The 15,638-nt window shown below is 46.3% G+C and overlaps 1 protein-coding gene across 1 annotated transcript in view; it reads left to right on the top strand.

Annotated features, from left to right (window-relative positions):
- Window positions 1-10,658, top strand: part of TGFBR2 (transforming growth factor beta receptor 2) — a 90,944-nt gene extending 80,286 nt beyond the window's left edge. The window contains exons 6-7 of the mRNA XM_043968785.1: window positions 5,420-5,547; window positions 8,097-10,658. Coding sequence (XP_043824720.1) covers window positions 5,420-5,547; window positions 8,097-8,276 — 308 coding nt within the window. The 3' untranslated portion in view covers window positions 8,277-10,658. The remainder of the gene's footprint in view (window positions 1-5,419; window positions 5,548-8,096) is intronic.
- Window positions 10,659-15,638: the final 4,980 nt, after the last annotated feature.

Here is a 15,638-nt window from a genome sequence, read left to right as displayed (position 1 = left end):
CTGTAAAATGGAGATAGTCACATCCATAGCACCTAACACAGAGTTGTGACATCTTGTTCATTGCTCTAGAAACATCCCTTGGTCTTATTAATAACAAATTCTTTCAATTCTATAATCTTCCTTAATACTTTTTTATCAGGTCTTGATGAAGCCCAGACTACAATAAGGTCAATAGTAACTTTGTTTTATATGATACTCCATGTTTTTTTTTATTATTATTATTCTCAACCAAGAGGCATTGATGAATTTAATGTGCCCCTTGTGTAAACTGTGCTGGGCTCTGAGGATTTTTGTTATGGTGTTGTTCAGTTGTGTCTGATTCTTCATGATCCCATTTGGAGTTTTCTTGACTTTTCTTGTCTTGTCTTTTCTTTTCTTCCTTCCTTCCTTCCTTCCTTCCTTCCTTCCTTCCTTCCTTCCTTCCTTCCTTCCTTCCTTCCTTCCTTCCTTCCTTCCTTCCTTTGTTTCTTTCTTTTTTTCTTTCTTTATTTCTTTGTTTCTTTATTTATTTATTTCTTTTTTGATATTGTTTTTTTGTTTGTTTGTTTGTTTTGGGCAGGGCAATGAGGGTTAAGTGACTTGTCCAGGGTCACACAGCTAGTAAGTGTCAAGTGTCTGAGGTCGAATTTGAACTCAGGTTCTTCTGAATCCAGGGCTGGTGCTTTATCCACTGTGCCACCTAGCTGCCCGCCCCCCCCCCCCATTGGGGTTTTCTTGGCAGAGACACCGGAGGAGTTTTCCATTTCCTTCTCCAGCCCATTTTACAGATGAGGAAACTGAGGAAAACAGGATGAAGTGACTTGCCCAGGGTCACACAGTTAGTGTCTGAGGCCAAATTTGAACTCAAGAAAATGGGTCTTCCCGACTCCAGGCCTGGCACTCTGTGCACTATGGCGCCACCTAGCGGCCCTGGCTCTGCAGATACAAAGACCAAAATAAAAAAAGCCTCTGCCCTCAGGGGGATTTTATTCTCATGCATTAAATGTATAATTTAAATAATTTAAGAGTTTAGAACTTGATGTTGTCTATTAGTAAACCTAAATAAAATTGCTTGGTAAGTGAGACAGTAAATTACTTTCAGTGTGGAAAGCACAACATTCCGGCTACTCCCTCTGTGCCCTGAGCAGGACATTTGGCTTGCTCTCAATCTCTTTCCCCCTTGCCTGGCCTTCATTTGTGGGTTCTTGTTTCTTCTAGTTTGGCTTTATCATGCCACATTGTTCCATAAAATAAATGTTCCAGAATTCCTCTTGCTTAATGACCTTAGAAGATTTCATCCCATTCATGTACTACAATTTAATTAACTGTTCTCTTTGTCATGCCCTGTTTGCCTCAGTTTCCTTATCTGTCAAGTGAGTTGGAGACAGAGATGGCAAACCACCTCAGCATCTCTGCCAAGAAAATAGGGCCACAAAGAGTCAGACATGACAGAATTAAATGAACAATAAAGATTCATCTTGCTGCCAAGGTTGTGTAGTTATTAATAATGTTGATATGAAAATCTTTGGAGAGACCTCTGACCTCTGTATTTTTCAGGGGGATTATTTTCACCCAATCCAGGCAATTGCTTTTTCCCTTGAGTGTTGGGAATGCAGAGGGAAGGCATTCTCAGTGCAGAAATTTCTTCCACCCCTGCAGATCAGCATCTGACTGATTTATATTCTTAGAATATTATTTTAGGGACCCTGAGAAGGGGAGATATTTGCAGAAGGTCTTCAAGTCAGTGTGTGTCTAGGTTAGACTTGAACCCAGGTCTTCTCAACTCCGAGGCCAGTTTTCTAGATACTATTTCATGCTGCCTCTTTCTCTAGGGGAATTTCTAAGCAAAAGTGACATTTAATCCCTCAGTAAAAGTGATATTTACTCCCAGACCATTTTATCAGGAAGTCCAACCCTTCCATGTCACCAGTGAAGATCTTAACCATGAGTCAGAGCAGGGACGTGACTTGTACTTTAGGTCAGATAGGTGAGATTTGAACCCAGGTCCAAATCTACAGGCAGCTGAGACCTGATCATATATCCCAGTATAGTGGAGGGAGAGAGCATTTGATTTGAGTCAGACCAGGATTTAAATCTGATTCTTTTATTCCTAGGGAAGGGAAATGAGTCATCCAAGTAAACAGTGAGTTTCCTCATCTGTAACATGAGGATCCTTGACCCCATGCCCCCTAAGGCCCCTTCCAGCTCTCGGTCTGTGATCCTTCTTGTAGTGAGGTCACCCCTGGTGTTCCTTCTGACTCCAGATCGGATCTTTGCTGCGTGGGCTTCTCAGCACAGAAAGTCAGACCCAAGGCCTGGGCACTGTTTGGACCAGGTAAAAGTACAGAGGAGTCCCAAGAATTAGCGTTTATAGTTTATTGCCGTCCATATACCGATGAATAGGGTCGTTGCTCTAAAAATGCGACAAGCATCCTCCCTCCTCCCGCAAGGAACAACAAAGGCAACATTTGGAGAAGGATCTAGTGTGATGTTGGCAGTGGCTTCCAATAATAAAGTGGTCAATGAAGGCTTCTTTATTGGTGGATGGTCTGGGGAGGGTGTGGGGGGGTGTCTGTTGAGGAGTAAACAGCCGTATGATTCTCATTTGTTCTCTCTGACATAAGCTAAGGAGGAGGAAGCCTAGTCATTGCAAACATAGCCTACGTTATAGACTATAGACTAGAGGGCACTTTAGAGAGCGTATGACCCTCTCATTTCACCTGAGGTCTGAGAGCCGCTAGGTGGTACCACAGTGCACAGAGCATATTTCCTGGAGTCAGGAAGACCTGGGTTCAAATTTGACCTCAGACATTTACTAGTGATCCTGGGCAAGTCACTTCACCCTGTTTGCCTCAGTTTCCTCATCTGAAAAATGAGCTGGAGAAGGAAATGGCAAACTGCTCCCGTATCTTTGCCAAGAGAACCCCAAATGGGGTCACGAAGAGTTGGAGATGACTGAAAAATGACTCAACAACAGTAACAAATAACCAGGGTCTGGAAAGTAATTTGTACGAGGCCATATAGCAAATTAAATAGTAAGGTACAGATTTGAACCCAGGTCTTTTGACCCCAAACCCAGTGTTCTCTTTCCACTGTGCCTCGGTGTGTGACTTCCTCCCCCATGATAACCAGTTGTTCTTGCTCTAGTTCCCAGGAGAAGGTTAATGGGTTTTGCCTGGAAAATGCAAACCTATGACAAAGTCTGACCCCAGCTTTGCAAAACTGATGGAAAAAGTTTGGCCTCCCCGCCCTCCACCCCTCAAACCCTGCAAAAAACAAATGGTATTTGGGGGTTCGGGGAAAGGATGGAATGTGCCAAGCTGTGAGTAAAGAGGAGTAGTGACACAGAATAGAAAGTGAACTGTGGCAGCTTCTTAATTGTGTTTGTGAGATGCCTTTCTCTGAAGCCTAGAATCAGAATTTGGAATTCTCAGTTCTAATTCTGGCTCTCCCATTTACTGCATGACATGCAGTAACCCTTCAGTGAAACAGAAAATTTTCAAAATTTAGCTCCCGTGCCAGTCTTAGAAGGCCAGATTCTTCTGCTAGCCTGGCACCAGATTGCTCATCTCAGGGATAATGACGGGAGAGAGAGGTCTCATCCCTCCTGGGGGGAGAAGAAACTCTCCCATGTTCCCTTGCTAGGCTCTCTGAAGAGAAGGGAAGCTCATGGTGACCATCTCTCTCTTCCAGGGATTAAGGTCTTTCTAGCTGCCCTCTGTTCCCTCAAAAACTTGGATAGATAGTTCTAGATGCTTTAAAGACAACTTTTCTCTAGTCAGTGCATGGCTACGATCCCAATTACCAGTGAGGCTGAGATTGGAGCTTTCCTTGTAGTTGGGAGTCCTGAGCTGCCTTAGGCTAAACCAGTTCAATGTCTGCCTAGTCTGGCGCCACTGTGGTGGGAACCACTGGAAGCAGAGGGCCACCAGACTCCCTAGGCAGGGGCAGGCCAGCTCAGGGCAGAAAGATGGAGTAAGTCAACTCTTGTGCCCATCTGTATTGGCCTGGGTGAGAGAGAGAGAGAGACACCCATCTCCCCCCCAAGAGAACAAATGTTTTACTATTATTATATTATAAAAACTTAAGTCCTACCAATTGATGTCACCCCATGGCATGGAGATTACCCTAGTGATTGGCAATGCCAGTGGCCAAACTGTTCAGGCTGTGTTCACTGGCTCAATGACTGGTGTGCTCTCTCTTTTCTCTCAACACACATTTTTGTGTGTGTGTGTGTGTGTGTCTCTCTATTAATATATCATATATCACATCACATCATATCATATATCACATATCATCATATTATAGCATATAAGAATAGCATGTAACATATACACATAAACACACATATACATATGCACACACATATTCAATTAACAAGCATCTCTTTCTCCTTGCTTCTAACGGGGGTGGGGGGGAGAAACCCCAAACCTTTATGCCATATGTGCACAAACAAAACGCCAGCAGTTTCCAAAAATGTATGTCTCAATCTGTTTCCAGATTCCACCATCTCTAGTAGAAACTGATAGCTATTCTTAGCTGGCGGGCCCTACAGAAAACAGGTGGCAGGGCCATAGTTGGTTGGTCCCTACTCTAGGCAATGCTGTAAGTCTAAATTGCAAAGGAAAATGGGTACTGCCCTTGGTAAGACAGTTTCCTCCCCTGAGGTTGGTAGATAAGTGTAAATATGTATTAGTCGCTTACTGTGTGCTGGGGCTTACGCTGAGGTCATAGGCCAGTGGAGTTGCTACTCCTGCCTCTGTCCTTATAAATATTATAGGATGGGGCAGCTAGGTGGCACAGTGGATAGAGCACTGGCACTGGATTCAGGAGTACCTGAGTTCAAATCCAGCCTCAGATACTTGACACTTACTAGCTGTGTGACCCTGGGCAAGTCACTTGACCCTAATTGCCTGACCAAAAAAACAAAAACAAAAACATAAATATTACATGACGTGGGGCCAGAAGGGACCGTACGTAGAACATATAGGCCAACAACCTCATTTTATAGATGAAGGATTACTGTCTTCTCCCTATGACCCCCTTAACCTTGGACAGTCACTTCTCTTTAGCCATAAAACGAGGGGGTTGATAACCTTTTATAGTTGAGAGGAACAGGGATGCTCCATGGAAGTTATGTGACTTACCCAGGGTCACATGGGGGAAAACATCAGAGGAGAGATTTGAATCTAGGTTCTGTGACTACTCAAGAACTAGGGCTCTTTCCACCCTGGTTTAGGGGGCTCTGGGGTGATACAGAAACTGTCTCTGATTGATTTTCACTCTCTTACTTACCCTTGCCCACATCTCACAACCCATTGGGTTTGGCACACACCGACTGCCCACCTCCCAGTGCCCAGTGCTGGGCATTTACTCATTTGGTCGATCGCAACACTGTCATCTTTCTCAACGGCCCTGTCTCTGTGTGTTCTCTTGGCAGAGGTCAAGGAATACGAGCCACCATTTGGTTCCAAGGTGAGAGAGCATCCCTGTGTGGAGAGTATGAAGGATAACGTGCTGAGAGACCGAGGCCGGCCTGAGATCCCCAACACGTGGCTCAGCCACCGAGTGAGTATTGACCAAGTCTGGCAGCAATCGCTATGGGGCTGGCGGGGAGAGGAGGGGGATTCTGGGCTGTTGTACCAGCGCTGGAACGCAGGCTCTCTCTGCGCTCAGTGGCCCTCTTGTTTTGTGAAAGAGAAGATCATATTCCTATAAATGTCAGGCCCAGGCCAGCAGGTGCTTTCTAAATAGGGTGTTCATCAGTAAAGAAGGATTTAGGAGAATATGTCATTTTTTTCTGAGCTATTGTGTCCCACATATGGCATTTATATTTAACTTCCCTCTCATTCCTAGTCCCTGAACAGGAAAAACTCTTTACAGCTGGGAAGAGGTGTGGATTTTTTTTTCACCTGCTTTTTTCCATGTTACTTAGCCTGAGATATGATTTCAGACGTGTTTGTGTGTGTGTGTGTGTGTGTGAGAGAGAGAGAGAGAGAGAGAGAATGAGAGAGAAAGAGGGAGGAAGAGGGAGAGGGAGATGGGTGTAATGGTAGGAAGAAGTGTTGTGAATACAGAAGAGGGAAGGAAATGGCTGCTTATACAAGAGAAGACAGGAGACAAGATTACTTAGGAGTAAAGGGAAGCAATGGAGAAAAGGGAAATGAAGGTGGGTGGATCAGAGACATTCCTGTTCAGGAAATCCTGTGGCATCTTCAGCGGACATTTTCCCCCTCTGAAGTTTTCTGAGCACTTATTGAAGGAGCGTAGATTTAGTTAAGCCAACCAGTGTTTGTGCCTGCCATGTACCAAGCACTGCCTTAAGCAGTGGAGAAAAAAATAAAAGGTAAGAGACCAGCCCCCATCCTCAGTGTACTCATCAGTGCCAAGGAGCTCATGTTGTAATTGGGAAGACAACATGCAAACAGTCATGTGTGTGCAAGATAAACATGGGGTGGGTTGGAAGGGACACGTGAAGGGAAGGACATGAGTAGTTAGGGGGAGAGGAAAAGGCCTCGTGAAACAGTGAGGCCTGGAGATGAGCTGTGAAACTCATGCAGCCAATGCACACGCACACATGTGCACACACATGCATTCACATTTCACATCTGAAGGAACAGGCTTGGGACGATGAAGTGACTTTGCTAAGGTCACATAGGATATAAGTGGCAAAGATGGGGGGATTCGAGCCCCTCTTTTTTGACTCTGAATTCAGCCCTCTCTCCGTGTCACCACACTATTCCATGAGCTAATGACATGGTAAGAGGGACCAAGAACCCAGAAGGACACACATAGGCATGCAACACATCACCAACGATTCCCAAGAGCTAGCCTAGGAGGCTGTGTGTGTGTGTGTGTGTGTGTGAGAGAGACAGACAGACAGACAGAAGGGAAGAGAGGAGAGAGGGGGAGTCTTTGTGATGTCCACAGAGAAGGCCTCTCCGTGGAAGGCTACCACACATGCAGTGAATATCCTTGTCCAGCCTATAAAGTGACTGTCAAATTTTCCTTGCGTCCTTTGGAAGTTACAGCCAAGTCCTAAGGTTTGTGTCAGTACAGGGCATGTTCTGATAAGAAGTGAAAACCAAACCAAGAAGATAGATGGAGCAGGAAGAACCTGGTCTGTGCCTTGGCCCTGCAATCCAGTCTCTCCGATAAAGCCCCCACCAGCTTGGTCTAGGGTGCTTCCCTGGCCACGGAGGCCAAGATAACCTTCCCCCCCACCTCCCAGGAATGCAGGTCTGTTTTGTGTATGTTTGCAACCAACCAGGGTTCCTTTTCCCCTGCATTTTCTTTCCCTTCCCCTGCAATAGGTCTGGGGTAATGAAGCCATTATTCATGGTGATAAAATTCTGGAATGAATTTGCATAATACATTTTTCCTTTTAATGAGATTTGTCGCACTATTGATTTCAAGTTAATGCTTAATATTTAATTTAATTTACTGCCTGTAATTACAGTGGCAGAACAAAATAAATGTTGCTTGTGTACAAACAATAGCATTCCACTATTAACGGCACTATCCGTCAATACCACCAATTAGGTAAATGATGCAATTAATTCAGCTTCATGAAATCATGGAGTGGGGAAGGGAGGCTTTGAGGTTGGCTAGAAATGGAGTTGTGGAAGCAGCCACTGAAAATGCAGGCTTCCATAGCCATGTCCGTGATTTATCCATAGACCTGGGACCAACCTAGAAGTGGGGTTCACTCCGGGGTCTTATTGTCCTCATGTTGGTCAGGGCAACCAGCTGGTTGGAGAAATATTCAATGATGCCAAAACCTTGGGGCATTGGGTTGGACTTCCGGGAGCAAGACTTCTGGGGTATTGGGAACACTATATGAGGTGAGGTAAGATAGTATAATGAGGTCTGAAAGAGCCGGGTTCAAATCCTACCTCAGTGCCCCAAGTAAATGCCCTAGTGGTTGGTATAGGTAGCCAAGATGCTGAGATTGAGCACTGTGCTTTGGCGTGAGGGTTTGAAGCTGGACTCTGCCTGTGTGATCTGAAGCTGCCCCCCCACATGTTTCCTCATTGCACCAGAAGACTTCTTGGGCCTTTCCCTTCTGGGTGTGTCTCCCTGACTCCCCCATCTCTCTTCACCTTCCCCCCCTGCAGGGTATACAGATGGTTTGTGAGACCCTGGCTGAGTGCTGGGACCACGATCCGGAGGCGCGGCTGACCGCTCAGTGCGTGGCCGAGCGATTTGACGAGCTGGGTGACCTGGACCGGCTGTCGGGGAGAAGCTGTTCGGAGGAGAAGATCCCTGAGGACTGCTCTCTGAGCCCCACCAAGTAACCTCGGGCTCAGCTCGTGGTGAGGCCAAGGATGCTGCCCATCCACTCCGAGGGCCGAGGGCAGGAAAACAGCATCTGATAAGCACCTCGCCCAGCTTCCTGTGAATCCGAGGGGGGCCCTGCACTCCCCTGAAGCCAGGGCTCTGGAGAGGAACTCGCTTTGGTGGGAACCGGCGGCCGGCGGGGAGTGGGTGACATCAAGCATTCCACCCCTTTGACATTGTCATAGGATAAGCTGTGCTAGCACTTCCTCAGGAAATGAGATCCCCCCCCTTCCTTACAATAGCCAATAACAATTGCACTTTATTAATGCCTGTATATAAACTACGGAATAGCTCTGTTTTATATATATTAAAAGATCTATATCTATATCTATAGTTTTATCTACAGCCATACTCAGTAGAGACATGGAAAAGAGGAAAATGCCAACGAGATTATTGTTGTGTCAGAGGAATGCGGGGAGCCTCTCCCCACCCCTTGATATAGAAGAGTGGATTTCTATGGGAGTGGATTGCGGCCCCCCACACCCCCATTCACTCTTTCCCATGTTTCACGAGAATGCCAAAGCTCCCTGCTGGCCCAGACCAGCGGTTTTTAATCCCTGTTCCTCTGTGCTGTTCTGTTTGGGGGTTCATCTGGGCTTCTGACTGACTCCTTCTGGGCCCCGACTTTGAGATCACATTCCTTGAAGGAGCTCAGCGTCGGTTGTACCTATCGCCCCATTGGCCGGGAGCCCTTCAGAAACTGGAGCCTGTGGTGATCACAGGCTCCAGAGAAGTGTGGAGGAGCAGCTCCCTCCATGCGCGCCACCCCCCCCCCCCAAAGCTGCCAAAGCCAGACAGATGTTTTCGATTTGCCTTACCTTATGTTAGACGGTTGTGCTTTTCTTTATGAAGACGTTTTCACGAATATTTTACTCCTGAGCCATCCACCACTTCTTACCCTGTTCCCCACCCCCCAATCATTTGGCCAAATCTCTGCTCCCCAACCCCACCAGATGTGCACCCCATGTTATTTTCACCTCTGGTTTTCTATGCAAAAACCAATGAATTCCATCTCTTCCCAGCCCCTGAACGCACTTGGACACTTTGGCATTATGGAAAGGAGATGATAGATGATATTGTTGTAGGCCGGCTTCCCTAGACCTTACAGGAAACACAAGTCCTGCTCCAACCCTGAACTTGTAACAGATTTTCCTCTGGTGAGCCCTGGCTTGTTCCTCCAGTTAGGAATGAGAGGAGGTGTGACCCAGTGGGCTCTGGATTGATTCCCAGCCCTGCTATCTCTGTTTATGACTGCTGATGAATCATTTCGCCATCCACACCTCGATTGTTGCATCTGTAAATCGCAAGGGTGATTATACTAAAGGGCTTTTAAGGTTCCTTTAAACTCAGAATCTGTGCCTTCACCCCCACCCCATATCCCATCCAAGATTGAAAGGAAGGTGAAGGTGGCATAGGAACATCCCCAATCTTTCTTTTCTTTTTTCTGTTTCCTTAAGGCTTTGTGGGATCAAACACCATCTCCCAGAGGCCTTTGCTCCAAGCATCAGTCAGCTCCCAAAGCAAGCATTCCCAGGTCTGTCCAGAGCCAGCTATATCTGTAAAGCATTAGGGAATCTTAGTCAGCAACATGAGAAGGCCTTGCTTGGTGGCCCAAAAGGGATCCTATTTCTCCATGTGAGAGCTTTAAAAAAAAGAAAAAAAAACTCAGGCAAAGAGGCTTGATTAAAAAATGCTGTTGGGAATGACTGAAGAGAAAGGAGACACAGACAAAGGGGCCACTCAGATTTGTTGTTGTTGTTGAAGGGTTGGGGGGCACGGAAAGAAAAACAGACATAACACAAGGGGAAGGGCAGTCCCCTCCCCAGGGAGGCATTATTTGGGGGAGGGGGAAGGTGGGCAGGAACCTGGGTTACCACTCTGTCCTAAAAAAGCCGTTTTCATGTCTAGTGCCTTTGGACAGCTGGGACCCATTGACCTCTAGTGGTTGATGGGTAGAATCCTCGGGTACCGGCTCATTCACGGCCTTCCCCCTGACAAGTAATCAACAGAAACTGGAATGTAGTATAATATTATCCTGGGGCCTCTTTGTATTTTCTCATCCAAGGCAGAAAACTAAGGAATAATGTCCTATAGTTCCTGGATTTACCAACCTTTTTTTTCTTTCCCCCCAAACAACTACACATAAAGGGAAATCTTTCTTCTTTTGAGGAACATTTCAACTGTACATGACATACGAAATAGGAATGTGAATTATATATATGCTTTTTTTATCAAATGTTTCAAGCACTTATTTCCACTCTAAGCCGTGTTTGTTTGTTTGTTTTTTTAAATAAATCTAATGTTTATTAAGTCAAATAAAGCAATAACGCTCAGGAAAACTTGGAGTGTGTGGCTCCTTGGGATGGTAGCAGAGTTGGCAGCATTGTTTCCGTGTGGGTGCCCATACCCTCCCCCCTTACAAATACACAAACACACACCTACAGACATGAACACACACCTATACACAGGCATAAACATGTGCCAAGGGCCGCATGTATTGTCCCTCACTCTAGCTGTGTTTATGCACATTCTTGGTCTTCTCATTTCCTTGGGAACCCCCCTCCCCCCAAACTAGTAGCTTGTCATCACTGTTCTTATTTTTCTGCCCATTCCCATTGGTGGGATCCTCACAACAACCCAAGCTGGTAGGTGCTATTATTCCCATTTTACAGCTGTATGATGGTCAAGCCAGGACCGGCAGTTGTCTGCACTCACCAGGACAGGGGCCTCCACAGTCCATCCGTCTGCCCAGTTTAATCCAGGGATCACCCTGAAGACCTCAGTTTCATTGGATCCTAGATTGAGAGACCATCAAGTCCAACCCCCAGTGAGGAAACCAAGGCAGAGAGAGAGTGACTAAGCTTAGAATCATGAGGACAGTGAGTGTCTAAGAAAGGATTTGGAAATCTTGCCTCCCTTAGACCCATGGAAGGGATGTAATAAGGTCCCTTGAACCTCCAAATCTATGGTTTTGAAATCCTGCCCACTGTTTGCAAGGAGTTTTGCTAGCTCCTTGAATTAAGCACCTGGTCCTGGGACCTGGGATTGATTTCACTGAAATAAAGAACTCCCAGATGAAGCAACTCTTGCCACTAATGCAGGTGGGTACGTCCTCTGCAGCTCAGTCCCCAGAGCTCCAGGTTTAAATGCCCTACCCAGCGGTGCACAGCTGGTGTGTGTCGGAGGACCTAGCTCCAAGGAAAAACCTCTACTCCAAAGACCTGCAAAGACAATCGACCCATCAACAAACATTTATTAAGCATCAACTAAGCACTGGGGGTACAAAATGAACCAAAAGACCACCCCTGCCCACAAGCTCACAATCTAATGCAAACAAATAGGAACAAAGCAAATGCTATGCAGGATAAACAGGAAATAATTAACAGAGGAAGGCACTGGGATGAAGGGGTTGGGAAAAGGTTCCTGTAGGACTTTGTTCTGTTGTTTGTGCTTCTTTCCAAAGAGAACCATGACATCAGGAGGTGATGTCATGACTTGCAGTGAATTGGATTTAAGTGAGGGAGGTCACCAGCCTCACTCTTTCCTCCAGAGCCATCTGGGTCCAGTGGCAAGACATATATCAGGACAACTGGAGATGTCCCTGGATGGTTAAGGCAATTGGGGTGAATTGACTTGCCCAAGGTCACACAGCTAGTAAGTGTCTGAGGTGAGATTGGAACTCAGGTCTTTCCAACTTGAAGGCCAGTGTTCTCCCCATTGTGCCACCTAGTTGCCCCTGCTGGTTTTTTTTTTGGGGGGGGCAGAGGAATGAGGGTTAAGGGACTTGCCCAGGGTCACACAGCTAGTGACTGTCAAAGTGTCTGAGGCCATATTTGAACTCAGGTCATCCTGAATCCAAGGCTGGTGCCTTTTCCACTGCACCATCTAACTGACCCCCTCATCCCCCTACCCCCCACTGGGTTTTAATTGGGACATAAAGGAAGCCAGGGAGGTCAGTAATCAGGAAAGGAGGAATGAGGACAGTCCAGGCACGGGGGAGAGCCAGAAAACAAGCCAGAAAATGTAAGACTACCCCTGCCCTCAAGGAGTTAGGTCACTGTCAAGGGTAGGGGTGGGTGGGGAAGGAATAAGATCTGTTAGGGGCAGCTAGGTGGCACAGTGGATAGAGCACTGCCCCTGGAGTCAGGAGGACCTGAGTTCAAATTCAGCCTCAGACACTTGACACTTACTAGCTGTGTGACCCTGAGCAAGTCACTTAACCCCAATTGCCTTACCAAAAACAAAACAACAACAACAACAAAAAGGAATAAGATGTGTTACAAATTCCCAAGTGCATAGTTTCTTTAAAGGGAAAAGCATTTATGTAGCACCTTAAACATATCATATAAACTTATCTCATTTGATCCTCACAACAACCCAAGCTGGTAGGTGCTATTATTCCCATTTTACAGATGAAAAAACTGAGGCCCACACTTGAACTCAGGTCTTCTGACTGCAGGCCTGGTGCCTCATGCACTATGGTACCCCCAGCTGACTCAAGATGTAATCAAAGAAATAAGCCTTTGAATTCATTGAGTTGGTCATTGAATGAGGGATGGTTACTGGGAAATGCTGGTATAGTCTCCTCTGGTCTTTTTGGGTGTATCAGGAAAAATGGAGCAAGGTCTAGCACACTGTGCAGACCCCCTGTAGCAAAACTGGCAGGGTGGGGGGGTTGGTACAGACAAGGGTGTCCCTAGTTGACCAGGGTGGATAGATTGTAGATGGTCCACATCTTTGGAGGAAATATCACATTAGTGAGATACAGAACCAAGTTTGCATTTATTATGTCTCTTTGGTGCTTCTGCCCCAAGATTTCTCTCCTGTATGTGGACTATCACTCCTGGATGCCCTTCAAGGATCGTGCCTTATTTTGCCCTTTCTTGCCTGTGTAATCTCAGGCAAGTGACTTCACCTATGTGAACCTCAGTTTCTTCTGTAAAATGGAGGGGTTGGAGTCTGGCTTTTAACATCCCTCTCAGTTGTAAATCAATGATCCAAGTTCCCAGCGCTCTCTCCCTTTGATTCTCTGATTCCAGGTGTGAGCATGCAACCCGGAGCTGAGTTCCTACCAAAGAACTTCGTCCAGAACTGAAGCTAAGGTCCCTTGAGCCATGCACTCTGCTAGGGAAGCTTCTGGAAAGTTGGGGACCTTTGGTTTGACTGGCAGGACAGCCTGTGACCCTGGATGGAGAGGCCAGTGGATGCCTCATGCCAAGGAGGCCTTGCCTTTTTGCAATTGGCAATATCGTCTTGCACCGGAATAGGTGGTGGGTGCAGATGAGAAACTAATGACATCAGTCTCCCCGGGTGGTGGAGGGGGATTGTTTAAAAAAAACCTGCAGATAAGGCTTTCGAGGGGGAAAGTAATCAGTTCCCGCCTCATTTACTCCCCACAAAAGCCACCCATGTATGAGGAATGTTGGCATCTTCTCCTCCACTTGTTCGTTTTCTTTCTGAAAGGGGTGGCTTCATCACTGCTTATCACATTTCCAATTAGGCTGGGTTAAAAAAAATCCTAGTAATTCTCCGTTCCTTAGTGGTTCCTGCTCTGGGGCCCCCTGTTCCTCTCTAAGCTCTGCAGATAAGGAGCGGATGGTGATAGGGAGCGCATGCTGTGGTTTCCATCGGTTCATTCACTTTGGTAATTTAATTCTACTATGTTTACTAATCTATAGTGCATTTTGAAATGTCTGCTAATTGTCTTCCTGTCCTAATCAAGCCAAAATTGCACACGGTGTGTGAACGGCTCGCCATACTCTCAGCTGATAGGAACCAGGAAGTAGGCTGTTGCTAGGGCTGGGAGGGAACTGGGCAGGACTGATTAGCCAGGCTCAGGTGATTGCTTTAGTGGGTGGGGGTGGGGTGGGTGGAGAACGGGGCACATCTACACCGGTAATTTCATCGATATGAGGGAGCACTGTCCATCTTCCACCAATGCAGATGGGCCACTGATCTCTAACGGAGTTGCCAATGAACCTGGTATCTGGTAGTTGAAGGGGAGGGGAGTGAAGGAGATTGGATGAAGGAGATGTAGGTTCCGATCCAGGCTGTGCCAGGTATTGCCTGTGTGACCTTGGGCAAGCACCTTCCCTTCTCTTACCTCAGTTTCCTCATCTGTAAAATAAAGGGGTTGGACTAGATGACTGTTGACAACCTGTCCTGCCGCTCGCAATCCCATGACAAGGCAGAGAAGAGAGGAGAGTGCCTGGGACAGAACCTTGAGTCAAGAATATTATGGAAATTCTAATAAGGAACTGAGGGGAGAGCTTGTGGTCCCAGAAGCCAGGGATATAGGGAAGTTTATGGACAAGAGACCAGGGGCTCCAAATGACTCTTGGATGCTTAGTCTGTGCTGTTTAAGAGAGAATTAATTCATTGGATTATCACAGACCTTGAAGGTAATCTCATCCAATGCTCTCATATTACAGATGTGGAAATTGAGGTAAGAGAAGGGAAGGTGCTTGCCCAAGGTCCTGAGAGGTAAACACAAAGGTACATAGCTAATCAATGGTAGAATGGAGATTAGAACCTAGATCTCTTTGACTTCATCCTTCAAAGACCAACTCAAATGCCATGCCTTCCCAGATCCTCCAGGTTGATAAGAACTTTCTGTCTCTTACCTCACATTTTATGTATAATAATAATAATAACACCTAGCATTTATATAGCACCTTAAGGTTTGCCAAGCACTTCACAGATATCCTGTTTGATTCTTACAACAGCTCTGGGAGGTAGGTGCTATTATCCCCATTTCACAGATGAAGAAACTGAGGCTGACAAAGGTTTAGTGTCTTGCCCAGGGTCACACAGTTAGTAAGTGTCAGAAGCCAGATTTGTATTCAGGTCTTCCTGACTCTATCCCCTGTTGCTCTATTCACTGTGCCAACCACCAGAATTTATCATGTAATATTGTCTTTTGTAGTTTCTGTGATATCAGTCCCTAGACTTCTGAGGACAGGGACTATGTTAGGACTGGAACTCAGGGCTTCCTGGCTGCCGGTCCTGGACTTTCTCCGATATACTATCCAGCTGACTGTTTGGCACTTAATTTAGATTTATATTGTATTTTAAGAGTTGTGAAATCCTTTATGCCCCCCCCACACACACACACTTCATGTGGGAAATGCCATAGTGAGTCACAACAAGGGATCCTTCAGCCCTATTTTCTGCCCTTCAAGGCTGCATCACTGGGACTTTGTGGGAGAACAAGCATCCCTGTTGCATCCATGTCGTCCACCCCCAAAGCTCAGGTGTGTACTAGGAACAGCTCACTTTCTTCAGATACCCTTTTCAGGCTTGTCATCCATCGGGAAGGG

This window comes from Dromiciops gliroides, chromosome 5 (genome assembly GCF_019393635.1).
Source record: "Dromiciops gliroides isolate mDroGli1 chromosome 5, mDroGli1.pri, whole genome shotgun sequence".
NCBI lineage: Eukaryota > Metazoa > Chordata > Mammalia > Microbiotheria > Microbiotheriidae > Dromiciops > Dromiciops gliroides.
This window is presented reverse-complemented; position numbering and strand designations above follow the sequence as displayed.